The sequence below is a fragment of the Pelodiscus sinensis genome, chromosome 24 (genome assembly GCF_049634645.1).
Source record: "Pelodiscus sinensis isolate JC-2024 chromosome 24, ASM4963464v1, whole genome shotgun sequence".
NCBI classification, from domain to species: Eukaryota; Metazoa; Chordata; order Testudines; family Trionychidae; genus Pelodiscus; species Pelodiscus sinensis.
In genome coordinates, this window is record NC_134734.1 from 16,714,306 (window position 1) to 16,741,299 (window position 26,994).

Consider the following 26,994-nt stretch of genomic DNA (forward strand, 5'->3'; position numbering starts at 1 on the left):
GGTCCGTGCAAACACAGAGCATCCACATGTAGCCCTGTTGCTGAAGCAGAAGCCTTCCTTCCCCTTCCCAGCTAGCCTCTTTTTTCCCCCACCTCTCCTTCCAGCTGCCGGGACTTCTTCTCCCCGATCTCAGCAGAGTCAGTCCCGATTTGCCCAGGTTTAAAAAAGAGCAGTCCCCTCTCCCCCTTACTCCAGTCCCGTTTTCTGGCTCTAGTTTCCTGTCCTCACTGCCGTAGCTCTGGACTTCCTTACAGCATCCTGGGGTGCAGCCTGGCTCAAGGTCACAAGGGGAACCAGGGGCCGAAGGAAGAGCTCGCTAGTGCCTTGCCCACAAGACCAGGCTCCATCGTCTTTCACCCATGCCTCCCTCCTTCCCCCTCTGCCTCTCCTCTTCCCTAGCCTGCAGAAGCAGCCGCAAAAGGGGGTGTGTGCGCCTGTGTGGGAAACTACATCCCCCAGCAGCCTGCGGGGCCCTCCGGCGTGTCAGTTTCATGCTGCAGCCAGGGAATTTAAAACAAAAGAGACCCCCCCCCCCCAGTCTCGTCTCCCTCCTTTTGCATACGCTGGCGGCGGCTGTTTCTTGCGCCTCTCCCTCCACACACACCCCTGAAAGCCAGGCGGGGTCTGCCAAAGGGGAATCTTTGCTGTGCAGAGGTGGGAGGGTCCGGGAGGGAAGGAGAGCGAGAGGGAGATCAGGTTACAGAAAGGAGCAGGGAGAGACAGAAAGAAAGGGGCTTGGCCAGTGACAGGGGAGGTGGGCGGAGGGTCCCTTTCTCTCTCTCCCTCTGTCTGTTTCTCTCCCTCTGCCTTTCCCCCCCCTCCTCTTTCTCTCTCTCTCTCCCAGGCTCTTTGTTCCCCCCCGACTCCCCTCCTCTCTCACACCCTCCCCCCCCCCCGCCACCACCACACACACCCTCCCCAACCCACCACCACCACCCAGCCCCCCTCTCAAGTCTTTGTTAGCCATGCCTAGCCTGGTAGTATCAGGGATAATGGAAAGGAACGGGGCTTTCGGCGAGCTTGGCTGCTTCGGCGGGAGCAGCAAGGACAGGGCGCTGCTGGAGGATGACCGAGCTCTGCAGCTCGCCCTGGATCAGCTGTGCCTGCTCGGGCTGGGGGAGCCGCCGTCCTCCTCCTCCTCCTCCTCCGCCGTGGTGGGCGCGGAGGACAGCAACAACAACAACAATAACCCGCCGCCGCCGCCGGCCCAGCAGCCGCCCCAGAGCCAGCCGCCGCCGCAGCAGCAGCAGCCGCCGCCGCCACCGCCGCCCCCGCCGGCCCCGAAAACCTCCTCCGTGTCCCCCGCCGGGGCTGCCGAGAGCAAGTTGTGCGCCTTGTACAAGGAGGCTGAGCTGCGGCTCAAGAGCAGCTCCAACACCACCGAGTGCGTCCCGGTGCCTAGCTCGGAGCACGTGGCGGAGATAGTGGGCAGGCAAGGTACGCGTGGGCTGGGGGGGGTGGTAATGGGGGGCTTTTGTCTGTGCCCCGAGCGTGCACCCCTCCACCGAGCACCCCCCTTTCTTCACCTGCTTCCCCCGCACCTCCATGCCTGATTCTTCCCAGACACACCCCCACGGGACACCCCCTCGTTGCTCTGCCACTTCCCCCCCAACTTCGCCCTCTAGCATCCCTCCTATTTCTTTTGTTCAGATGGGGGGGGAAGGGGATGCCTGGAAGTGGTAAAAGTTGAACCACCCGCTCAGTTGGAAACCCCCCCCCCAACGTGACTGCCCCCATCTTTATGATGTCGGGGGGGGGGGCTGGAAGTGGGTTTCAAAGTTAAATAGCGTGCACTTTCGCTCCCCCCCCATTCCGAGGCCTCTTCTTCCATTGTTATCAACTGGGTCCATCTATTAGGGTTATTTCCACCCACCCGCTCCGGTTATGAATAATGGCCACTGCAGGGGGAGGGGAATGCCCCCCCCCCCAATGGCAGGGGGAGGGAATGCCCCCCCCCCATGTCTCTTCTCCTTCCCCCTCGTTACCTTCCCAAGTGTTTCATAATGCCAAGAAACAAAGGGGGGGGGGAATAGCTGGAGGTTCCGCCCCCTGCTTCCCCCACTCCCGGGGGGGGGGGATTAAAACTCGCTACTGGTCCTGCTTCCCCGTGGCCCCAGGGTGAAGCTGCGGGAAGCGAGCGAGGGAGGGCCCAGAGTTTGTTTGTTTGTTTGTTTGTTTGCTGGGACTAAAATCCGGCCGGCTGGGATCTGGAGGAATGTGCGTGCGCCCGTTTGCTACTTTCCTGGTGGGAAATACAGCTCTGCCTCCCGGCTGGGGACTCGCTCGTGTGCGCTCCCTTTCCGCGGGGGCCAGGCGAGGCGAGGCGAAATCCCCTTTGTTGGGCTGCGAGTCGAGGGGTAGTGCGGCGGGGTGGGGGGGGGAGGCGTTCTTAAGGCCTATCAAGGATTCAAATAACAGATGAATGAAAGTTGAACTCTTTCTGGAATCATGTGACTGGAGGGTTTGGAATTTAACAATCCTGCTTGTGCCTTATTCTTTATTTCCATCCTCTTTTTCTACCCCCCTTTCAGTCCCCCCCCCTAGAGCTGACCAGAAGCTCTTTGACAGTGATGCTTTTGTTCTCTTTACGGGCTCCATTCGAAGCGAGGTAGAATGGAGGAGGGCTTAAAAAAATTATATATATACCACACCCACTCCTAAGTCGTCCATCCCCCCCATCCCCTTTCCTTCCAGTCTTCCAAGTAGAGGGAATAGCTGGAAGCCATCAGTCTGTGCCAATGCAGGGTTAAAATTAATACGGCTGGCAGAGAGAAGTTTTATGTTGGGGGGGGGGGGATGTGGCTAAGCAGGATTTTTTTTTTCTAAACAAGTAACTTGATGCTCTGGAAGTGTGACTGATTAAAAACTGCAGTTCAACCCCCAAATGCCTCCTCTTGGGTTGTGAGTCAAAATTGCATTAGCGGGGAGTTTTGCTGTTTGACAGATGGGGGTAGAGAGGGAAGGCAAAGGGGGTCATTTCTTGAGATTGATGCTCCCAGAGCGGTAGGGGGGGGATCAGGGAGGGTGATGAGAAGAGGGAAAAATATGACTGACTAATGGTTGTGCATGGGTAACTGGAACATGTATTGGAACAATAGGGCCTTCCCGGGTTTGACTTTCTCCCGCGTGTTAGGCCTTTTGCCATCAGTGAGGTGCCCGGACAGGGCAAAATTGCCTCAGAGTCTGGTTTCTGTGTAAACTTAGGGCTATTCCATTAAAGTCAAGGGATTTCATTCTGGATTCATACCACCAAGCTGGGATCTGGCTCAGTATCTTTGTGAATAGAAGGAATGGGGATGGGGGGGGGGGGAGTCCATACTGGTATGAAAGAAGATCTCCCTGGGTCTGATCCTCAGTTGCCCTGCACCATGTGCAGTCATTTTTATCAGAACAGAGTGGGCACGGTCAGCAGCATAGTGTTTGCACAAGGTGCCCGATAATAAAGAATCAGGCCCCCTTTGTTTAATAAAGTTAAAAAAAGAGAGAGATTTGTTAGGCCGAATCAAAACTGGAGATGTTACACGATGCCAGAAAGAGGCCGGTGTTGTTTTCTGTCTGGGTAGCATCGCTGACCCAAACTCTAAAAGGGGTGTGTTTTGATTTGTTTTGTATGCAGCAGTGTGAGTGTTGTGAATGGAGTGATGGAAGGAAACACAGAAACCTGCTGCAGTTCTCCCACTAGGGGTTTTGCCTGCGGGGAGGCAGGGTGGGTTGCTTCCAATGTCTGGGAATCTGGTAAGTAGCCATGGGCTGGATTCCCAACTGGGGTAAATCAGCGTTGCACCATCTAGAGTCAACACATTTTCAGCTGGTTTAAATCAGTTTTGCTCCATTAAAGTCTGTGCAACCACACTGATTTACGCCAGCTGAGGAATGGGGGATCCTTCTTTCTTTCTGGCTTAATGTTATGCCTTTGGGGTTTGTTTAATGTTTGGAAGGTGGGGGTTAGGTTTCCAAAAGAAACGACTGAGCATCCTTTGAGGACACCGGGGGGGGGGGGGGGGGGCAGGTGGGTGCTATGCACTTTTGAGAACCTGGCCACTTCAATTAGGTGAATGGGTGCTGGGTTTTTTTGTTGTTTTTTTTTGAAAGGCCTGCCCAGAGTCTCTAGAGAACCCACTGCATGAAGATTATAAATGAGGTCCCTTGTTTAATAGAGAGCATGAAGCCAATGCAAGCCCATGATACATTAAAGGGGAATGATTGCTTTCTGAGGATCAGGAGATAAAAATGTATGGAAAATAGATATGAATATACAATTTAAAAAAAAACTTGTTTCAGGGTTTTTCTTTAAAACCTCTTTTTTTCTTTTAAACTTGACATTGTTCCAAGAAATTTTGCAATTTATTTATCTTTTTAAAAAAAAAAAAAATCTTCTCCCAGCTGCCAAAGTGCAACTTATTAAAAATGTGTACACAAGGCTTCTTTGCACACTTTTGGTAGTGCAATTTATGCCCACTTTAAGACTCCTTTACACCGCCAGTACAGTGTAAAAGGATCTTGGTGTAAATGAGAATCAAGTCCCATGTATTTTTATTTGACTGTTTGTAGCACTGTTTGCAAAGTGGTTTAATTTGGGGCCGGGAGGAGTGGATCCATTTTAAATGATAGACATTCCCGGAAATAAACTTGTGCTTGGTGAGTGTGCGTGTTCCATGGGAACTGTTAATATGCCCTTAAAGAGCCAGTTACATGCTGTAAACCGCACTTGAGCTGTGGTCGTGCCCGTTGCTATGCAGAGAACCTAATTAAGGATTCAACCCCAGGCTATGTGGGCTGTGGACTTTAAAAGGGACAAGATTCTGAGTTCCTGGAACACTGGCTTTTTCCCTGGAGTGCCTGGTTTTAGGACAAATCAGCTGGCCAGGTACATAGGGTTGCTTCCTCTCCTGTCTTGTCAGCACTGAGCCTGGATGTCTGGTGGGATGAGCCCATTGCTGGAAGGAAATCAGAGAAGGAAAGACAGGGAACATAATAATAATGGTCTCTGAGAGATGCATTTATTAACTCCCATGTGCACAGGGCTTGGAAGGGAGGCAGAATCCACTGCCCAAGCCATGGTCAGAACCTGGACCAGCCAGGCATTCCCTTCCACAGCTGGCATTGGAGGCAACCTCCTTGTCGCCACTGGAGGTGCAAACCTATTGCATGCACTTCTGGTTGGCCCCCTCTGTACATGAAGCTAGTGTAGAATCGAGCCCTGTTGGGTTTGGGGAGAATAGAGACCCCTGCATGGGTTTTTTCGAGCCCCTCTGTGTAGATGTTCACTTGTTCTGGGTCTGCTCCTAAGTGCTCTGAATTAATATCTGCCTTTTGTATTCCACTGTACTGCCTCCCTCTGCAATCTGCTCCAGAGCTCACAAAGTTAAACACGAAATTCATAGCAGAGGGCTGGGGAGAAGTTCAATAGGTTTGACTTTGGAGAGTAAGAACGTAAGAATGGACATAGTGGGTCAGACCAAAGGTCCATCTAACCCAGTATCCTGTCTGCTGACAGTGGCCAATACCAGATGCCCCAGAGGGAGGGATCACAACAGATAATCCTGACGTGATCCCTCCCCTGTCACCCACCTCCAGAGAAACAGGATAGGGACACCATTCCTACCCATCCTGGCTAATAGCCATTGATGGTCCTAACCTCCATGAAGCTATCTAGCTCTTTTTTGAACCCTATTAAAGTTCTAGCCCTCACCGCATCCTCTGGCAAGGAGTTCCACAGGTTGACTGTGCGTTGAGTGAAGAAAAACTTCCTTTTGTTTGTTTTAAACCTGCTGCCTATTCATTTCATTTGGTGACCCCTAGTTCTTATATTGTGGGAATAAGTAAATAACTTTTCCTTATTCACTTTTTCCATATCAGTCATGATTTTATGCACCTCTGTCATATCTCACCTTAGTCTCCTTTTTTCTAAGCTGAAGAGTTCATGTCTCTTTAATCTCTTTTCATATGGGACCTGTTCTAAACCCCTAATAATTTTTGTTGTCCTTTTCTGAACCTTTTCCAATGCCAATATATCTTTTTTGAGATGAGGCGACCACAGCTGTATGCAGTATTCAAGATATGAGCATACCATGGTTTTATATAGCAGCAATAAGATATTTTCTGTCTCATTCTCTATTCCTTTTTTAATGACTCCTAACATTCTATTTGCTTTTTTGACTGCCACTGCACACTGAGTGGATGTTTTCAGAGAACTATCCACAATGAGTCCAAGATCTTTCTCTTGAGTAGTTCTAGGAAAATTAGTCCCCATTACATTGTGTATATATACTTGGGATTATTTTTTCCAGTGTTATTACTTTACATTTATCAACATTAAATTTCATTTGCCATTTTGTTGCCCAATCACTGAGTTTGGTGAGATCTTCTTGAAGCTCTTCACGGTCTGCTTTGGTCTTAACTGTCTTGAGCACTTTGGTATCATCTGCAAATTTTGCCACCTCACTAGTAGAGAGACCTGAGTTGCAAAGGAGAAGGCTCTTGTGCCGAGTGTTGAGATTGTCAAGGAGAGGACTGATGCCAGATGAGAGTGGAAGGGGGTAAGTGGTGTGACCCCTTGCCACGCACATCTTGGACTTTAAAAGGAACAACATTCTGAGTGGATAAGACACCTGGGTTCTTCCCTGGAGAGGCCAGAACACGTTATGGAAAAGCCAGAGAGAGGCAAGGAACTGAATTTTTGCTGGGATAAATTGGTGCCTGTCCTGCTCACAGGGAAAGTAGGCCATGGGGCAAGATACCGAGGAGGTCAGTTTTTAAATTGCATGGTGAGCTGCAGTTGCATGTCTTTGTATGTATAGTGAGAAGATGGGGGAGGATTAGGTTTGCTTTCTAATGTCAGAGCAGGAGGTTTGCAAACTCTGTGCTCCAGCCCGTCTGAGAAAAGACATCCGCCGTAAGATTTAGATATACTGGTAGTTATTATTTAATTATTATTATTGATGTATTTTATTTGCAATGGCTGCCTCATTACTCCTTAAATCCAGAGAGACTCTCTGGCAAAGCATCTCCCAGCCTGCTCGAACTAGCTCTGTGGTCAACAGAGACAAGATTATGCTGAGAGGAGAGCTTAACATAAATGGTGCTTTCTTGGTGAGGGGAAGTCAAATAACAAGAGGCCGCAATAACCCCAGGTGATTGGGTTCTTTGTGTCACCATGAACATGCTCGAAGACTCTCGGTCCGAGGGAGCCTTTTCATTGAGGCAGCCTGATGATTAAATCACCTCCCACCCAACCCCCCCATGTGGAGGTGTGTCTAAAAGCATCAGGGAAGCAGCTCTGGGTCAGATCCTGCTGCCTACTCTGCCATGACAATCCCAGACTCTGCTCCATTTGCTGCAGTGGGGCCTGATTCTCACGCTGGCAGTGCAAAAGGGCCTTCCAGCAGGTGTAAATTGCACAAAGTCTCAAGTGTCAAGGAGAATCAGGCCCAGTTTACTCTAGATTTACACCAGTGGACACAAGGGGAGGGGGACCTGCTCTGGGTGGTGCTTAAAAACGTAACCAAAAAGTGCCTGGCAGGAGGAGAAAGCAAAACCTGGAGAGACAAAGGGAATTTTCCATGTGTTGGGTCTGGCCGCTGGATGCTACTGCTGACCAAATGAACCTCACTGCAGAGTACAGCGGATGGAATCTAGGGCAGTAGGAAAACACACTGATGTTTGGTCCTTGATTGTCTCCCTCCAGATTCCCCCCCTACCCACACACACACACACACACACGATTTTCCACCTTTGTCTGGCAGCCTCCCCATCCCTGTGCCGTTCTCCTTGCCTCTTCTCCCAGCAAGGTCTAAAACGTGACAAAGTCGGACGTCAGGATTGCGCCATGCGGGCACACAAGTGACACACCCACTCTGTGTGATTCTGCCTTGCTATTAGAGATCCACTGCCGAGGCTGGATTTTTCTCTAGCACACCTTCCCTCCACAACACAAGATGATGGTTGTTTGTGATATCTTAGTGGTGGTGTGTGTGTGTGTATGTGTATGGGGGAAGGTAATGTGTATATGTGTGTTGAATAACTTTAATCAGCTATGCTAAGAGGCTTCAACCGCACAGAAATTCAGTGATTGCTTATTTTGTGGTGCGTTGGGTATTTTTAACAAACCTTGCATCAGCAGCTCACGAAGGACTTCTCTGCAAAGAGATTTAGTTGTTGTTAATTTGTGGTGCTTTGTGTGTTTGTGTTTTTGAAGTGCGGCTTTCGTCAGCAACGCAGCAAAAATCTCACCCAACAGATAATTACCGGTTACATGTTTCTGGTGCTTTGTGTAGTTGTGATGAACTCAGCTTTCCCCAGCAACCAAACAAAGTTTCACCACCCAGATTTATTTGATGGTTGTTTATTTGACAGGCCTTATTTTAATGTGATGAGTATTAAAAGACAAGGGGCCATCGTTTTCTGTGAGAACCCTTTAGGCTGCTCTGGCAGTGTAAAAGTGCCTTAAAGCAAGTCCATAGGAATGTAATTTACACCAGAGCAGAGTGTGTGTCCCTCTAGCCATCCTACTGGTTTCAGTGATGTTACATGAGTTTACACCAGCTGCAGATCATACATGTTGACTTCAGTGTAGCTCCACCTGCTGAGGATTTGGCCTTCGGTCTTTAGAAAGGACAGACTGCATTTTGCTGTCAGTTAAGTTAACTTTGGATTTACCCTGGTGTAAACTTCCAGTGGCCTCATTCTCTCTTTTGCTCTGTGCTTGGTATCAGCATTTACACCTAGGCGAGTGCATCTGTAATTTAGATCCACTTTAAGGCTTTCTTGATGCTACCAGAGCAGTGCAACAGGACTGTGGTGTCAACAAGAATCGGGTCTCAATGGAATTACACTAGTATAAAACCAGTGTGTAAGGAGTATTGGGACTAGTGTGTGCAAAGGGTTTGTAAAATACTATCAGACTAGTAACATGTTACACCCACGCTGCACTAGTTAAATAACTGCACTAGGTTCAGGCAATTATAAATCAAACCCTTCATCTCTGACCCCTCTACTTGAATGTATTTTTGGAGCAGGCTCTTATATTGGGGTAACAGAGAGAATTTGATGCATTCTGTTCCAATCATCCAGCATTTCTAATTGCTAATCCCTGGCCAGACTAGACTTTTTAGCTGGAATTAAATGATTACCAATTACTGCCCGTTAGCTAACTCGTTTGTACATGCATGTCTGGACATGCCACAAAGGTTTGTTCTGGGACACAAACACTTGTGGTTTAGTGAAATAATGTACAAATTTGTTAGTGAACTTGCATTAATTGGCGATCAATTAACTCGAGTTTAGTCCCCCTTCCTTCCCAGCAACCTAATGTATACCAGCAAAGGCTGTTTCCCCTTCCAATACATAAACCTAGCTGGCAGGGATCAGACAGCTGATATTTGCACAGCACCTTTGAGTACTGCCCTATAGAAATGGCTTGGAGGTTCTTGTCTCTACTTAGCTTTACATTCTTAACGATGTTCTAGGTAATTCTGCCCCTTTAATTGCCCATTAAGTAAAAAGGGTTTGTTTTGTGTTGTGAGTTGAGAAAAAGCCTTGAATGACATATATAGGGCAAAGGTGTTTATGCCCATTGTGGGAAAAGGATACTATCTTTATTGCTCATTCCAGCTGGGATGAATAGAGCTGGATCCTGACCTGCTGTGTGCTGCCAAAAATGGGGCGTAACACTCACTGAAGTCAGTGGAAGGTCCACTCTATTTACATTGGCATAGTGTGAGCTCAGGATCAGGAGTGAGATCTGGATCAGGGCCCATCATGGGTATAAATGGAGAAATCTAATATAAAACTAGTCAGATTTTCAGCTGGGTTAATTCAGCATGACTCCTTTGGAAGTCAGTGGAACTAAACCAGTTTACACCAGCTGAGAATCTCTTTCATTGTCTTCCATGGAACTACACCAGTTCACATCAGCTGAGGATTTGACCCCCTGGCTTGTGAAGGGACCTCCTTAATGGTTCCGTACTGGACAATTTAGTTCCTAGTGTTTTTCAGTTTAAAGCAAAGGTTTCCCCATCTGTCTGTCTCCGCAAAGCTACTTCTCCTGTAGGCCACTCAGAGAACCCTCCCTCCTCCCCCCTGCTTCTCACACTGTCAGCTGCACCATGCGTCCTTTTGTCCATTCCTAGATCTTCCCTCCCCCTTTCTCCTGTGTCTCCTTGCCTGTCCCCTTTGCCATTCCATGTGTTTTTCCTTCTCAACCTCCTCTGTACCCCCCCCCCCGAGTTGATCACTGTTGTTTCTCGCTCTGTCCCGTCTCCTCACCCAGTTCTAGCTTGTAGGATGTATGTCCTGCCTTGGTTTCCTTCCATGTATCCCCAGCCGGGCGCCCCCTTCCTTTGTCTCTGCCTGCATGACCCTTTGCGTCACCTACCCGATTGTTTTACAAGCATGGCCTCTGTCTCCCTCTCTTGTCTCCTGTTAGCAGATCCCAGGTCCGCCCCTGGCCAGTGCATACCTACCATTCTATAAGCAGGACTCTCTCTCCTATTTACATACGTAGCAGGGCATTTGGGCAAACATAACTTCAGTCCCATGCAATAAGTGGACGTTGTCCCCAAGACAGACGCATGTGTTTAGCTATCTAAGGGGGCGGGGGCTGCTGTCAGTTAATCTTATGTGGGATAGGGACTGTGGTTTTGTTCTGGGCTTGAATGGCACCTAGCAGAATGGGACCCGGGTCCCTGACTGGTGTTCTTGCAATGCAAATAACAATCAGTCCACGTGAGCCATTTTAAACCTTGACCAGACAAAGCACAGCACATCTCTGCAGGGCACAATCTCTGTGGGGGGTAGCGTCAGGCTAGAGAGCACGCAGTAGGGTTTCTAGCTGGCTTGGGTTTTCTGGGAATTGCCTTGATCTTTCTCCGGGTTGCATCTAGCAATTCCCCCTTCCCCGGGGCTCCATGAAATCAATGCCTTGGCAGAGAGAGAGAGGTGTAAAGCAATGTTGTCCTGTTACTTAGCATGCTAGGCTCTGTACTGGTCTGCGGTAAGAGACTGGCCCTGCCCTGAATAAAGTTGTTATCTTTTCCATTTTATACCTGGAGAGCTGAAATAGGGAGAGGTTAAGTGACCTGCTATAACTCCTCCAGAGCTGGGATGCAAACTCACCGTTCCTGAGCCCCAGGCTAGTCCTGTAACACCCTTGCCATTCTCTTGTCATTTGCTGGTGATATTTCAGTGTGGCGTCACCGCATTTCGCTGCCATGCAATCAAATGCAGCCCAAATGGCCTTGTTACACAGTGGGTTTACTAGCATGATGCGCTAGTATATTTTATGCAGCCTTATTTATGCAGTGACTGACCCATAGAAAGAACCTACCACTTTTGCTGGCTAACTCTAGGGCCTGGGGAGGGAGAGAAATCCCTGCTCCCGTGTATTGCAGAACTAAAGTCAGCAGTGTAGGTGTTCCACGTTCCAGCTGTGGGGAAGGGGCGTGAAACCCAGCCAGGTAGGTGGGTCCCAGAACCCAGACTCCCTCTATACTGCTATTTTTAGCCCTGGCGTGTGAGCCCAAGTCAGTTGATGCTGCAATTGCTGCTGCAGGTCTTTAAAAAAAAAATAATTGTAGAGGTACGCAGAGTCACCCTTGCAGCCTGGCACTAACGATGCATGGTGTGGCCCCTCCGCTGACCCCTGGCAGCACGAGTGTGCCATTGGTGTCAATGCCTTGATGTCACCATGAGCCTGTGTCCTGCGAAGCGCATGGTAGTCTGGAGCACCCAGCTCCAAGAGAGACTGTGACTGATTAGGATCTAGATAAATAATAACGTTCCGGCTTGTGAGCTGAGGAGCCCCAGTTCTTTGGGTACAGAGCATCTCTTTGTGGTATGGGAAAGGAGATTGGAACCAGAGAGCAGTAGCAGTTAAGGAAGTAGCTTATTTTCCAGGGGAGGGGGGCTACAGAGGTCCTGTAGAAAAGTCTCTCAATTCTGATAATGCCAGTCAGAGCCTTACTGCATGTTCCACCAGTAGTACCAGGTACCCTATTGCCCTGCACCTTATCCATTCGCCTGGGTGCACGGCGCTGCAGTTCTGATGTGGTTTGCAGAGGTGGTAATGCCTGCACAAAGCACAGTGCATCCGAGAACAAGGCACACTGAAGTTTGTTTTGGAGTTCAGGGCTAAATGAGCTGCAAACCCTCTGCAGGATTGTGCCTGACTTCCCCCTGATTCTGCTAGAAGAGAAGTTGGGGCCAGAGATCTTAAAAGGGCTGAGTCTCAGGCAAGCTCTTTGCCCACAACATCACTGTGCCTTTGTTCGTTGGCTATATTTTGATGTGATGTCATCCTGTTTTGTGCCACTCGGTCTAATGCAGCTCAGTGTATTCAATGGTGCAGGCAGAGGGAAGTGAAGCTTTTGGAGATCACACTAGACACCAGTCTGGATCTTTAGGCTCCTAAATACATTGAACATCTAGCATATACATTATTGGCCCTCACTAGAGTATCTGAGCATTTCACGCATTAATGGGTTTTATCCCCATTTTACAGATGGGAAGCTGAGGCACAGGGGAAATGAAGGGTAATAGTTTCAAAAGTACCTAAGTGACTTGGGAGCCTGCCAGGCAGCTTTTTAAAGGCTTGTATTTGGCTGAAGGTGTGGGTACGGGTCTAGTGGCCGAGTGAGCGCTTTTGAAAATTCCACTGTCTGCATTTTTTGGCACCCAAATACACTTAAAAATCTGGCCCCAAGCCACTTTTTCAAAAAAGAACCTCAGTGCATTGAAAGTTTGATGGATGTAGGCCCCCAGATCCCATTTCAACATGGGAGATTTGGTCTCCAAAGCCAATTGTGGGCTTTTGAAAATTTTGCCTAAAGTAATTTGTCAAAGGTCAGTGAGTGACAGAGCTAGGAACGGATCCCACATCCCACGAACACAGGGCTCTCCCCACTCTGAAATCCTTCCTCCCTCTAGATCTCGGTTACTTTTTCAGGCATAGTTAGATCCAAGTCCAGCTTTTGGGGAATACGAAAGCACGTGAGTTGCAATTTGGGCTTATAGTTTGCACACGGGTGGATCTGGGACCAAAACCTCTGTCCTCTCCTATCAGCAGACACTAAGCAGGGGACGAGGGGACTGTATCGAGACTGGAGCGAGTTGTAGACACCCCTTTTCTGACTAACTGTAATTGAGACATCGTAGGTCAACATGCTGCCGGTGGGAAGAATCGTGTTGGGGGAGGGCAGACACGGTCACTTTCAGATCTCACTCTTTTCCTGGTATAAACTTGTTTGTACCATGGCTCCTTCCTACATTAAACTGCCATGATTCTCCTTTCCCTCCCTTTGGAAAGATAGGAAGCAATTTTTGACCATGGGAAAGGGGTATGTAACTTTTCCCCTCTGGAATGATGTGTAACTCTCACCCAGCTTAAGAGTGAACAGAAGCCTCACAATGGTTCAGTAGGGATGTAAAATCCCGTTTAATCTGTTAAACGTAATGTTTAACTGGTTAACCAATGGGGAGGGCGCACCCCTGCCTTTGATGAGTCTGGGCTGGGCCCCATGACAACAGGGGCTGCTCTGGCTGGGCTAGAGCGCCCCCTGCCTGCAAGGGCCCTACAGGGCTGGAGTAACCCTCCCAGCGGGCAGGGAACTGCGCTAACCCCCACTGGTTAACAGGAACTGGTAGCTTACCAGTTAACCATTCACATCCCTATTGTTCAATGGCCTGCGTGGAGTGACTATGCTGGGTTCTAGGCTAGTTAAACCGTTAGGCAGCCTTAGTAAAGAAGCGGAGTGACTGGACTTTGGAGAGTCAATTCCCCTCTTAGCGCCTTGATGGGGTTCCTGTATAGACAGGGAAGTAGAATGGCAAGAAAGCTCACTTTGCTACCCCTCCTGCTGTGCCATCATCAGCTGCCAGGGCTGTTTATTTTGCGTCTCTCACTCATCTGAAGTTCATCCAGGGGAAAATGTGGCAAATGCTGAAGATGTGAGGCAGGTCCACAGGAAGCCTTAGGGTGCACAGGCACCAGGGCCCAAGTGTGAACTCCTGACTCTGTGTAGGGATGTAAATTCCTGGTTAAAAAGTTAACTGGTTAAATGCTGTGTTAGCCCAGGAGCAGCCCCTGCCCACAGTGCGATGTGGTGGACCTAGCTGGGTTGGAGCAGCCCCCCTGACCCCTCCACGAAAGCTGGGAGGAGGGGCCTGCTTTGGCTGGGCCGGGCTGCCAGTTAACCAGTTTCCGGGCAAGCATGCTGGTAAGGTTGATGCTTACCAGGTAACTAGTTAACAATGACATCCCTACCTCTGTGCACACCCTCGCAGCAGGGCTTTGGAGAGGTTGGTGTAGCTGGTAGATAGTTACTCCACTGATCCATCAGCAAAGCCAGGGAGGAAGAGGTGTAGCTGCCGCTCTTCGGGCAGGGACGGGGACACAGCTGAGAGCTACCTGCAGGTTTGGTAATGCAACGAGAGAGGGAAAGGTTAGCTCTAGACAAAGTGAAAAGAAGGGATATTTCTAGCTGAGCCGTAGCTTGTGACAAAGGCTGCAGATCCAGGTGGTGAGATCATGTCGCCTTGGCGCTCTGAGCATGTCCAGTGACTGGTCTTTCCTGGAACTTCAGAGAGTGGGTAGAGATGGTCAGCTGCAAGGTTTCAGTACCGGTGTGGCACCGGTGCGGGGTCCATTTGATGCTGAGCCTCCCTGATGAGGCTGACAGCAAGGGATCCTGTCGCACCAGCTGTTTCTGTGTCGCTGGGAACTGATCTGAGACCCACTGCACTCGTTTCTCGCAAGGAACCCGATAGCCACCAGATGGTAACAACACCGGGTGACTAGCAACAAGGACAGGATTTGAATGGATGGCTTAGAGGTGAAAGGCCCCATCTGCCGTCCCCTGTGAGTGTGCCAATCCCTCGGCTTTGCTATGTGAAACAGACCAGTGCCTGGCCAGATTTGTCCCTGAAGTTGAGATGCTTGTAAAAAGGAGTTTGGATAGAATCTGTACCCCCAGGAATAATTTTTTCTTTTAACTTACAAAGGACACGTTTTTCAATTAGTAACTATCCCTTATTTCCACCTGTAAGAAGGATGGTCTTGTGGCTGAGGAGTTGAGGCTAGGACACAGGGCATCTGGCTTCCTGACTCGACCACACACTTCTGGTGTGCCCTTATGCAAATCACATAATCTCTCTGTGCCTTGCTTCCCCATCAGTAAAAAGGGGATAATAATTCTTCCTTTGTCTATTTACATTGTAAGCGCTTCAGGGTCAGAAATGTCTCACCTTGTATTTATACAGCGCTCAGCACAATAGATCCCAATCTTGGGAGGGGCGAGAGGTACTACCATGATAGGTAATTTACTATATACTAGGGGGCTATGCCCCCTGCTCGCTGCACTCACCAATGCCCCTTTCATGGGGTGTAGGCAACTCTGGCTCGGCCACCGGGGAGGGCCAGGATGGGGCCGTGCCAGCCCGAGCCCCTTCTACCTCCTCCCCCCACACCAATGCGGGTCCTTTCTCCCTCCCCCATTGTATCAGCCTGGACTCCTTCTCTGGGCATCCTAGAATACTCAAGTAGCTGATAGAGGAGGTATCTGAGCCTTTCGATATCATCTTTGAAAAGTCATGGAAGTCAGGAGAGATTCCAGAAGATTGGAAAAGGGCAAATATAGTGCCCATCTATACAAAGGGAAATAAGAACAACTCAGGAAACTAGACCAGTCAGTTTAATTTCTGTGCCAGGAAAGATTATGGAACAAGTAATTAAGGAATTCATCTGCAAACATCTGGAAGAAAATAAGATGACAGGTAACAACCAGCATGGATTTGTAAAGAACAAATCATGTCAAACCAATCTGATAACTTTCTTTGATAGGATATCAAGCCTTGTGGATAATGGAGACGCGGTGGACATGGTATACCTAGACTTTAGTAAAGCATTTGATATGGTCTCACTTGACCTTATCAATAAAGTAGGGAAATACAACCTAGATGGGGCTACTGGTAGGTGGGTGCATAACTGGCTGGACAACCGTTCTCAGAGGGTATGTCTACACTGCAAAGTTAATTCGAAATAACAGCCGTTATTTCAAATTAACTTTAATAGCGTCTATATGTGCAAACCGCTATTTTGAAATGAATTCAAAATAGAGGAGCGCTTAATTTGAATTTGGTAAATCTCATTCTCCGAGGAGTAACGCCAAATTCGAAATAGCTATTTTGAATTAAGTTCTGTGTAGACACTTAATTCGAAATAGGGGGCCTCCAGCCCTTCCCAGGGAGCCCTGGTGGCCACTCTGGGCACAACAAGGAAAACTTCCTCTCTTCTTCCCCAGCCCCAGAGCCATTAAAGGAGTAGACTCTGGCCACAGTGCCTGTGCCGGCTCTAAGCCTGCCAGCCCAGAGCCAGCAGTGGCCACCGGGGCCCCTGATCCAGTGGCCCCAAAACATGAGCCTGCCAGGGGCTGGAGAAGGCGGGTGCCTTCCTGGTCCAGGGTGGAGATCGTGGACCTTATTCAGGTTTCGGGGGGATACCCCCAGTGTCCATGATCTCCGCATTAGATGGAAGAATGCAGCCGTCTATGGCAGGATAGCTGCCAGCCTGGCCACTAAAGGCCACATGCGAACCCAGGAGCAGGTTTTCATGAAAATCAAGTTGGTCCGGCGAGACCTCAACCTTGGGCCCTGTGCTTCCCCTCCCCCTTCTTCCTCTTGCTTCCCCCTTTCAGCTCCCTCCTCCCAGGTTTCCCCTCCCCTCTCCCACCCTCTCTCTTCCTCTCTCCCACCTCCTTTTTCCAGTCTCCCCAGAGGTTCATCCCCCCTCTCCCCAGTTTTGTTCAATAAACCCAGTTTCTATTTTGAACATACGTGTCCTTTATTTGACATCAGGAAGGGGGGCTAGGGAGGGATAAGTGGAAGGATGTGAGGGAGGAATGGGGCATGAGCCCCCGGTGGGGAGGACCAGGGTGGCTCTGAGGGCTCCCCGGGATAGATGCTCTCCCACAGGGCCTCCTGGATCCTGGCAGCCCTCCGATGGACCCCCCCCGGATGGCAGCCTGCAGCAAGTGCAGCCAGGCTGATGGCAACGACCCCATGAGACACACCGGCAGGGGCAGCTCTGGCTCCATGTGGCCAAGTGCTGTGATGTCCCGAGTGCGGGCACTCAAGGCACTCCAAGACAGGACTGCTTTGCTGTCCCTCATTGAGGTAGACAAGCAAGCGGGGAACCCTGAGAACTGTCTGTCCGGGGTGGGTGTATGGTCCCTTTAAGCATGGAGCTCAGTTAGCCTCAGGCAGCAGCCCCACAAGCTAAGTCCTAATCTGATGCCCTGCTGGCATTGGTTCCAGCCAGCCTTAACTTTGCATCAGGGTCCACTCAGTGTGGACGTGCTATTTCAAAATAGTTTTTGTGTGTAAATGCGTTAATTCAAATTAGCTTAATTCGAATTAAGTTCATTCGAAATAGCACTGTAGTGTAGACATACCCAGAGAGTAGTTATTAATGGTTCACAATCATGCTGGAAGGGCATAACAAGTGAGGTTTCGTAGGGTCTGTTTTCGGTCCAGTTCTATTCAATATCTTCATCAACGATTTAGGTGATGGCATAGAGAGTACAATTATTAAGTTTGCAGATGATACCAAGCTAGGAGGAGTTGCAAGTGCTTTGGAGGATAGGGTCAAAATTCAAAATGATCTGGACAAACTAGAGAAATGGTCTTGAGGGTAAACAGGATGAAGTTTAATAAGGACAAATGCAACCCAACTATGACAGCAATTCTGATTCGGCATCACAGACCTGTCACTGAAGCTCACCTAGGCTGGTTTATGGATGTTTTTTGTGACAGTCAACTATGAAAAAAGTTTTGATGGTTTTGAAAACTCAGACGCTGAGGAAGATTCTGCTGGTGCTGATTCTAGAGATCAGAGTGAATGAACTTATGTATTTTATGACAATGCGAAGATGGCTTTTTTTTTAATAGTTTTAACACATATTTATTCTTTTACTAGTTGCACAGTAAAAGAATGTATTTTAATGTATTTTAACATAACTGCCTGAATTATTAAATTAAAATATGCTGCTTTTATCACGTAAGAGTCAGTCTTGTCTTCCTGTACTTTCAGTAAAAAAAAATAACCTGTATTACACGCAGATGAGTATAGCCCACGGGGGGGAGGAGCGCGGTTTGTAAAACTTTGCATAACCCGCGGGTTGTATACACTAAAACACGGTACTCCTCTTAGGAAAGAACAATCATTTTCACACTAAGGCTATGTCTAGACTACGCTAGACTTTCGAAAGAGGATGTGCAAATTCCTGCGGAATTTGCACATCTTCTTTTGAGCTCACTTTTGATAGTGAAAGTAATCTAGACGCAGATTTGTTGGTGAACTCCCCTTCCTCCCTCCCCCCCGTTTGTTGACAAGCCGCATAAACCTCATTTTTTAAGGAAAAGTGGCTTGTGACAAAGTCGACAAACCCCCCATTTGTCTAAGCCATGTCTAGATTACTTTCACTTTCAAAAGTGCCACTTTCGAAAGTGAACTCAGAAGAAGATATGCAAATTCCCGTGGAATTTGCATATCCTCTTTCAAAAGTCTAGCATAGTCTAGATGTACCCATACAGAATGGGAAGCAACTATCTAGGAAGGAGTACTACAGAAAGGAATCTAGGGGGGTCATAGTGGACAACAAACTAACTATGAGTCAACAGTGTGACTTGCAAAAAAAGCAAACATGATTCTGTGATGCATTAACAGGAGTGTAGTGAGCAAGACACGAGAAGTCATTCTTCTGCTCTCCTCTGCACTGATTAGGTCTCAATTGGAGTATTGTGTCCAGTTCTGGGCACCACTTTTCAAGAAAGATGTGGAAAAATTGGAGAAGAATAACAAAACTGATAAAAGGCCTAAAAACATGAGCTATGAAGGAAGAATGAAAGAAGTGGGCTTGCTTCGTTTGGAAAAGAGGAGACTGCGGGGGAGAGGAGGGAACAGAATAGATTCTTGAAAATTGCTAAAAGGGCGTTACAAAGAGGAGGGAGGAAAGTTGTTCTCCTTGGCCTCTGAGGATAGGACAAGAAGCAATGGGCTTAAATTGCAGCAAGGGAGGTTTAGGTTGGACATTAGGAAAAACTTCCTAACTGTCAGTGTAGTTAAACACTGGAATAAATTGCCCAGGGAGGCTGTAGAATCTCCATCGCTGGAGATATTTAAGAGCAGGTTAGACAGACACCTGTGAGGGATGATCTAGACCAGTGGTTCCCAACCATTTGAGGTTTCCGGGCGCCAGAGGGCGTGGCCGTTCGCCCGCCGGGCGCCAGAGGGCGGGGACACTTGCGCGCCCAGAGGCGGCCCCCCCCCCATAGCCGCATGCCCGGGGGCGGGGCCCCCTCCAAGAGCCGCGTGCCCGGGGCCGGCGCTCCCCCCCTCCCCGCAAGCGCCACGCGGGCAGCCAATCCGTGGCGCTCCCGGGGCCGGCGCTCACCGTGCGTTATGTGCCCCGGGCCAGCTCCGGCAACAATCATTCGCCACGTGCCTGGGGCCAGGCCAGCCCCGAGCACTTGGCGGGCGCATACAAATGCCCCCGCAGGCACCGTGTTGGGGACCACGGATCTAGACAGTGCTTGGTCCTGCCGTGAAGGCAGGGGACTGGACTTGATGATCCCTCGAGGTCCCTTGCAGTTCTAGAACTCTATGAATCAGAGAGGCACAGGGGTGCCTGCCTACCCTACTTGGGGCGCAGTGAGCACGTGATGCTCCAGGGCACTGCAGCCTACTGAGGTGGGGGGAAAGCAGCAGCGCGGGGGGGCCACCGTCCCTACCTCTCCCCCGTGCAGTCTCACTTGTGCTGCTCACCACCCTAGCCCTGCCCGCAGAGCCCAGGGCCTCCCATCTACCCGCTGGGAGCGGAAGAGAAGGAGCAGACAGGTTGGTGCAGCAGCTCTGCTGGGCAGTTCGGGGATGCTCTGGCAGCTGTGGTAAGTGCAGTCGCTGGGCAGGGGGTGAGTCTCCGCGAGGGCAGCTGGACTGTGGTTGGTTGGGCACCACGCTCTGGCTCCCCGAGAGCCTGGTGGCGGGGGAGTCCCCAAGAGCCCGCTGCTGGCACATAAGCCCTGCCGGGAGCCCCGCTCCTGGTGCCTGTCCCGAGCACTGTACCCTCTCCCCGCCCCTTGGCTGTCACAGCTGCAATGTGGATCTTCCGGCAATTGTGCCATGTTTCTTGGTGTTGAAAGCACTGTAGGGTGTGGGGGGAGTAGGGGCTTAGTTTAAAATAGCAAGTCCAAGTGGTGAGGGGAAGCAGCGAGGTTAGGCTTGAGCGGAGAGGAGGGAGGGAGGAAGGAGGCAGGTGGGACACAGAGCAACATGCCATTCTGCAGGAAAAATTGGGTTTTTTTTTAACATCTAGAGAGTTTGTGCATCTGTCTGGGTATGTCTACACTGCCATCCTAGTTCGAACTAGGATGGCTAATGTAGTCATTCAAACTTGCAAATGAAGCCTGGGATTAAAATATCCCGGGCTTTATTTGCATGTTCCCGGGCGCCGCCATTTTTAAATGCCCGGTAGTTTGAACTCCCTGCCCGCGGCTACACACGGCATGGGCTAGGCAAATTAAAGCTCCTAATTCGAACTACTGTTACTCCTCCTGCAAGGAGGAGTAACGGTAGCTCAAACTAGGGGCTTTAGTTCGAACTACCTAGCCCGTGCCGCGTGTAGCCGCGGGCAGGGAGTCCGAACTACGGGGCATTTAAAAATGGCTGCGCCCGGGAACATGCAAATGAGTCTCGGGATATTTTAATCCCAGGCTTCATTTGCAAGTTCGAATGACTACATTAGCCACCCTAATTCGAACTAGGGTGGCAGTGTAGACATACCCTCTGTGTCCCCATCCGTCTGCCTGTGAGTTTGTTTGTTCATTCAAGAACTCCTTCTAAACGGTAAGAGAGAGGGCCACCGAATTCGGTAGGCAGCTTCCTCTGATAGAACATAAATCAAGGTCAGGGTTTGGTTGTGCCAGGATAATGGGGTGTGCGTGGAATGGGATTGGTTCTCATCAAACGGAAACGGAGGGCTGTGATAGCATGATCACTGGGAGGCAGCAAGCACAGGGGATGGTTATACCCCAGAATGACCACAGGAGGCTGCAAGTGCCCAAGACCTGGGGAGCAGCTGCTGACCAGGGAGGAGCTGCTGGCTAGGCAGTGGGGCCTCTGCCACCCTGGACTGGCCCGGGGAGCAGCTGCCAGCTGTCCCCACCCCCTTCCTTGAGCACCCCCCTTGCCCTGAGCCCCTTCTCTCCTTCAGCCCTAGCTCCTATACCCCCCCACACAAGTCTCCTGCCCTAAGTCCCCCACATACCCAAGCCCCTGCCCTGACTCCTGCACCCCTCAGGCCCTGAACCCCCTTCCCCGAAGGACCTGAGCAACTATAAAATAGTGGGCTGTTGTAATAACGGAGGGCGAGCAGGCCTATTGTAACTGTGAGCCTAGCCAATGGAAAGCAGATAAAGATTAATGAATTATTACAGTGACCTATTCTATAAAACTGTTTAAGAAAAGATTTAAGGAAACCAAAAGCCCGAATTAATTTAAAGGGAGGGGGGAAGGAGGAGAAGGCTTCCTGCATTTAGATGAAGACTGATAAACAAGAAGAGCAGGGGACCAGAAATTAATGGGCCAAAATTGGTGCTTTGGAAACAAGGCCTAATTGGTGGGCGAAATAATGAGGATGGACCATCCACTCGTTACGCTTCTAGAGGAACTAAACTGAGGCTTGGGCGGAAAGGGAGCTGCTACAGCCGTCATGGCTGCGATGTAGGGCTTTTATCTCAGTACTCCACTGCAGATGCTTGGTCATCATCACTGCCCCAGTGAGGGGCTCAGGCCAGTGAGATCTTGTTCTGTCTCCTCTTCTTTCTGTCCCCTACTATATGTACTCCTGTCTGCCTCCCTCTCTCTCAGATTTTTACCTGCTCCTGAAGTCAACTGCATTCCACTGCACTCTGTCATAAGGTGGTCCATTCTGCCCTGCAGGGCCTGATGTGAACCAGGCGAAGGGCTTCACTAGATGAATGCAGTGATGTGAGGGAAGAAGATAACAGCTCTCATGGCGGACCTGCTTTCCTAAACATTCGTTCCTGACAGACCCACTGCCCTATACCTGAAAAGCTCCTCCAAAAGCCATATTTCCCTCCTCTTGCCCTTCTCCCTCATCCATGTTGGTATCACTCCTAACTCAGAGCTAAACGCCAGACAGAATCCTTTCTTCTCCACCAAGGATGGCTTGACAGGATAAAAGTTTTTAACATGAATTCAGAAGGGGTTTTGATTAAAGTTAGTTTTGCGTGATCACTCAATCGCAGACCCAGCGCTTTCTGCTGCCTTTTTTTTAATTCTTTTCCTTTTGTTATGTTTCAGTCAATATGTATCTAACCTTTGGCCTGAATTTTCTAGCATGTTAGCGGGCTCAGTATATGAAGCCCTGATGGTTGTTTAATGCAGGACAGTGATAGACAGGTGTCCGCCTTCCGGTAAAAAAAAACTAACAGAAAAGATTAGTCTCTCTTTTTTTTTTTTTTTTTTTTTTTTTTCTCTTTCTCCCCTCAACCAATTTTTTCTCCTGCCATGTTCGGGATTTTTTTGTGAAGGTATCTGGCAACCCTAGTGACACAGAGGGTTCCATTAAAATCTTTAACTCTTCAGACCCATATATTTCATCTAAATTAACTATAAGACTCACCACTAGCTCGCCCCATCGAGGCTGGATATGGCCTAGCAGCTCTTTCCCTTGTAGTGCCTCTCTGCCGGTGATCACTGAGCATTGCAGCAGGCTGCTGTTAGTGCTTCATACGGGCCATGCCTTAATGCCATCCCTTCCAGGATAACAAACTCCATTGTCCTCACACTGGTCCTCAGCCCAAACTCTCAGCCCTGTGGTCCTACCAGCCTTCGCTCAAGGCTGAAAGGCTTATCTCCTTTTATCGGTGGACTTCCTGGTGGTGGGTTGGGAACCCAGCATCTGCATTATCCCTTCGTCGCCGTTTCCTCCTGCTCTCTGCTTCGTGCTTTCCATCATGTTGCCCTCTAGGCTGGGAGACTCCTCTTCCAGGCACCTGAGCTCTTCTTTAAACCCCTCTTATCCGGCAACGTGCCTCTTCTTCGCCCCCAATAATCCCCCTCACCCAACGTTTCCTCTGGGACAAAGTGTCGAAAGGGAGTGAGGCTCTCACCTGCGGTCAGGGCCCTGTTACTCCCCTTTGGGATGAGGCCTGTTAACGTCAGTGGGAATGAAGGATTCAAGCTGCTCTGCGCATTAGGCAGGCCGAATTCTGTGTCACCATGGGAACCGTTTAATTCCCCCCCCCCCATCCCCTGGGCCCATGCAGTGTGTAAGGAGGAGGACAGGGTCCTCAGGGTGACACAATGGAACCCCTGGCCTTGGGGGGCATGGGGCGGGTGATTTGCTGAGGCCTCCACATGCAGTGTTTATATGGGGAGTGGGGGGTCTCTTCCCCAGTGTGTGTTGGGGGGAGGGGCATCTCAGCATGTCTGGGAGCCTTTCCCTCCCTCTATGAAGTGTGTGGTAGAGGGGGGAGCAGGGACCTCTCCCATCCACATTGTGTGTGTGTGGGGGGGGGGGGGGTCAGGGGCCTCTCACTAAGGATGTTAAAAGGCAGGTAATTGACTGATCATTTAGTCGATAAGGGAAGGCTTGCTCAGTCCCAGCTTGTGCTAGAGAGAGGCAGCAAGGCGAGGGTGGGGAAGCGCGTAATCCAGCAGTCGGCTTGACTAACCGAGAAGCCTTGGCTTATTGCTTACATCCCTAGCTCTCACTCCTTCCTCAGCATGTGTCTGGGGGGGCCTTTCCCTCCCCCTATCCAGGGGCCTCCCCCACCCCAGTGTGTGTCGGGGAGGCAGGGGCCTCTCCCTCCTTCCCCCAGTGTGTGTCGGGGAGGCAGGGGCCTCTCCCTCCTTCCCCCAGTGTGTGTCGGGGAGGCAGGGGCCTCTCCCTCCTTCCCCCAGTGTGTGTCGGGGAGGCAGGGGCCTCTCCCTCCTTCCCCCAGTGTTTGTCTGAGGGCCCCTCTCCCTCCCACCACCGTAGTGTGTCTGAGAAGACAGGAACCTCTCCTTCTCCCCTCCCCCGTGTGTGTCTGACCAGGTGGGGGGTCTCTCCCTCCCCGCACCCCACTACGTGGGTGAGGGGGTGAGAGCAGGGGCCTCACTCCTCAAAGGATTATTCCCCGTGGGGGTGAAATGAAGCTTTCCTCCCCAGTGGCTGTGCTAACACCTCCTGGCCTGGGGCTGCTGGTCTCAAGTTGATGCCACCACCCACGGTCACCAGCCTCGCCTGACTGCTGGGGACTGAGGGGCAGGGCTGAGGTGTGGGGGAGAAAGGAGGACAATTGTACCAGGGCCCCAAGCCTAGGGCTCCCCCTCCCCCAAACACCTGTAATATCTATGGAAATGCAATGAAATGGAGGAGGGCGGGGCCCCAGCAGACACAGTGTACGAGAGCCTTCGTATTTTGGTCAACAGACCTGCTATGGGGAATGACTGGCAAACCGACACCCCTGCTGGGGAGAGAAGGGTGGGGTGAGACTGTTGAGCATCAAACGCCGAGCTCCGTCATGTTAAGAAGCTAGATTTCTAAGGGAGACCATTGGATATCCTGGATCCCAGTCATGTTATGCAGAGGCCTGGGAGCGTAGAATATGTGGATGTGGTTATTTGGTCCCTAGCAGGGCTGGACAAAGGGTGTTTGCATGGCCACGGGCAAGATCGTTACGTCCCTGACAGGGCTGGCCTTGAGTGGGAGGTGGCTTGGCCCGTGCTGGGCTAGGCCTTGAGAGAAAATTGGGCATAAGGTAGAATTTTGTGTGGAGGATATGGCGAAAGCCTTGAGTCTAATCCCTCTCCCTTGTTTTCTGTCTTTGCTTTTCCTTCAGGCTGCAAGATCAAGGCTCTGAGAGCAAAGACCAACACCTACATCAAAACTCCGGTGCGCGGTGAGGAGCCGGTCTTCATGGTGACGGGGCGGCGGGAGGACGTTGCCATGGCGAGGCGGGAAATCATCTCGGCGGCTGAGCACTTCTCTATGATCCGGGCCTCCCGCAACAAGGCTGGCACCACCTTTGGCAGTGCCCCTACCCTGCCTGGCCAGGTCACTATCCGGGTCCGCGTACCCTACCGTGTAGTGGGCTTGGTAGTGGGTCCCAAAGGAGCCACCATCAAGCGGATCCAGCAGCAAACCAATACCTACATTATCACACCCAGCCGGGACCGGGACCCCGTCTTCGAGATCACAGGGGCACCAGGCAACGTCGAGCGGGCCCGAGAGGAGATAGAGACCCACATTGCGGTGAGGACAGGCAAGATCCTGGAGTACAACAATGAGAATGACTTCCTGTCCAGCAGCCCCGACTCAGGCATGGAGAACCGCTACTCGGAGGCGTGGCGGGTCCACACACCTGCCCCAGGTTGCAAACCCCTCTCCACTTTCCGACAGAACAGCCTCGGGTGCATTGGCGACTGCTCTGTGGACCCAGTCTACGAGACACCCCGACTGAACGACCAAAATGACTTCAATTACGGTTACCTCTTTCCCAACTATGGGGTGAACAAACAAGATCTCTATTACGGGGTGCCAGAATCCGGTGCCCCTATGTGGGCTGGGCAGGAAAACACCAACCCTGTCTCTGTGCTCTTCTCTAAGCAGCAACGATCTGGTAGTACCGGCGCTGTCCATCCTAACTCTCATCGCTCCCCGTCCTCTTCGATCCAAGAGCCTAACCTCTCGGGGCTCCCCAGAAGGTCTCCAGGGGAACCACTGCAAGGATTTTCCAAACTGGGAGCCAACACCACCGCCCGGACATCCATTTCCAGCAGCCGGGAGTGCATGGTGTGCTTTGAAAGTGAAGTGACGGCAGCTCTGGTGCCATGTGGCCATAACCTCTTCTGCATGGAGTGTGCTGTGCGGATCTGCGAGAGGACTGACCCGGAATGTCCGGTTTGCCATGCTGCAGCCACTCAGGCTATTAGAATATTTTCTTAAAGAGACAGGGCGGGGCGGCGGGGACCGAAATGGGGTGGGGGTGGGCTCCAATAAAAAGAGGATGATAATAATAATAATGACATCAGAAGAATAAATGAACGAATGAAAGAATAAGATAATTAATTTAAAGAAGAGGAAAAAAAATTATTTTACGAGCAATGTACGTTATTTTTTAAAAAAAAGAAGTGAATAATAATAAATTAAAATGAATAGAAAAGCCAGAAATTTTGAAGGGCAAATGATGCTCCAGCCTACGATGTCTTTTTAAAACAAGTACTCTGAACGCACACTTGGATCTCGCAAGCAAAGCGGTTTAGTTAAATTTTTTTTGGTGGCGAGACAGGACTCACAGCTCCTCTGCATTGACCAAGCTTGGTCATTTTTATGTGACCAGAGCCCAGAGGGCACATGGGAAGTGAGGGGCTTCCTCAACAGCTGTTCCTTCCCCACTCGACACTCCATCTTTTAACTTGGTCTGAAGCTGCCCCCTGGGGACATCAAATCAACCAGCAGAGGAGAGCTTGGAAAGAAAAGAAAACAGATGGCAAAGGGGGGGAAGGAAAGAAAGAAAGAAAGAAAAAAAAAAAAACCATCAACCTCTGGGAACCTGTTAGAACGAGGGCACAACTCTATTACCTCAAAGATTTAAAAAAAAATACAAACAAATAAAAAACAAAACAGCAGCTAAAGAACTTTTATTATTTTCCTTTTTTTTAAAAAAAAAAAAAGAACATTGAAAAAACAAATAAAAATTACGCCGGTGAAACTGAAGAAGGTTTGGAAGAACCTGTAGGAGTCACACTGGGTGCTTAGCATTTATTTTGTTATTCTGAGCCACCGTGGAGTTTGGAACTACGTTATTTTTTTTGTTTTTGTTTGAATCCAAACAGGGATTTGTTCATCAGATGAATCAGGAGTCACTAACAGGGTATTTCAAAACCAGTCTTGAGTTCCCATCCAAGGGCGAGGATGGACTTCCACATTT

General features: G+C 50.1%; 1 protein-coding gene across 1 annotated transcript; it reads left to right on the plus strand.

Annotated features, from left to right (window-relative positions):
- Nucleotides 1-551: 551 nt before the first annotated feature.
- On the plus strand, nucleotides 552-26,740 carry MEX3A (mex-3 RNA binding family member A). Its single transcript, XM_075907264.1, has 2 exons — nucleotides 552-1,437; nucleotides 24,904-26,740. The coding sequence occupies exons 1-2, from the start codon at nucleotides 966-968 to the stop codon at nucleotides 26,007-26,009; spliced, it is 1,578 nt and encodes a 525-aa protein (XP_075763379.1). The 5' UTR covers nucleotides 552-965; the 3' UTR covers nucleotides 26,010-26,740.
- The last annotated feature ends 254 nt before the right edge of the window (nucleotides 26,741-26,994 follow it).

Excerpts from the sequence above, each read along its gene's own strand:
- MEX3A (XM_075907264.1), top strand. The coding sequence starts at position 966 with ATGCCTAGCCTGGTAGTATCAGGGATAATGGAAAGGAACGGGGCTTTC. Across the intron at positions 1,438-24,903 it reads GGAGATAGTGGGCAGGCAAG|GCTGCAAGATCAAGGCTCTG; the intron begins GTACGCGTGGGC and ends CTTTTCCTTCAG.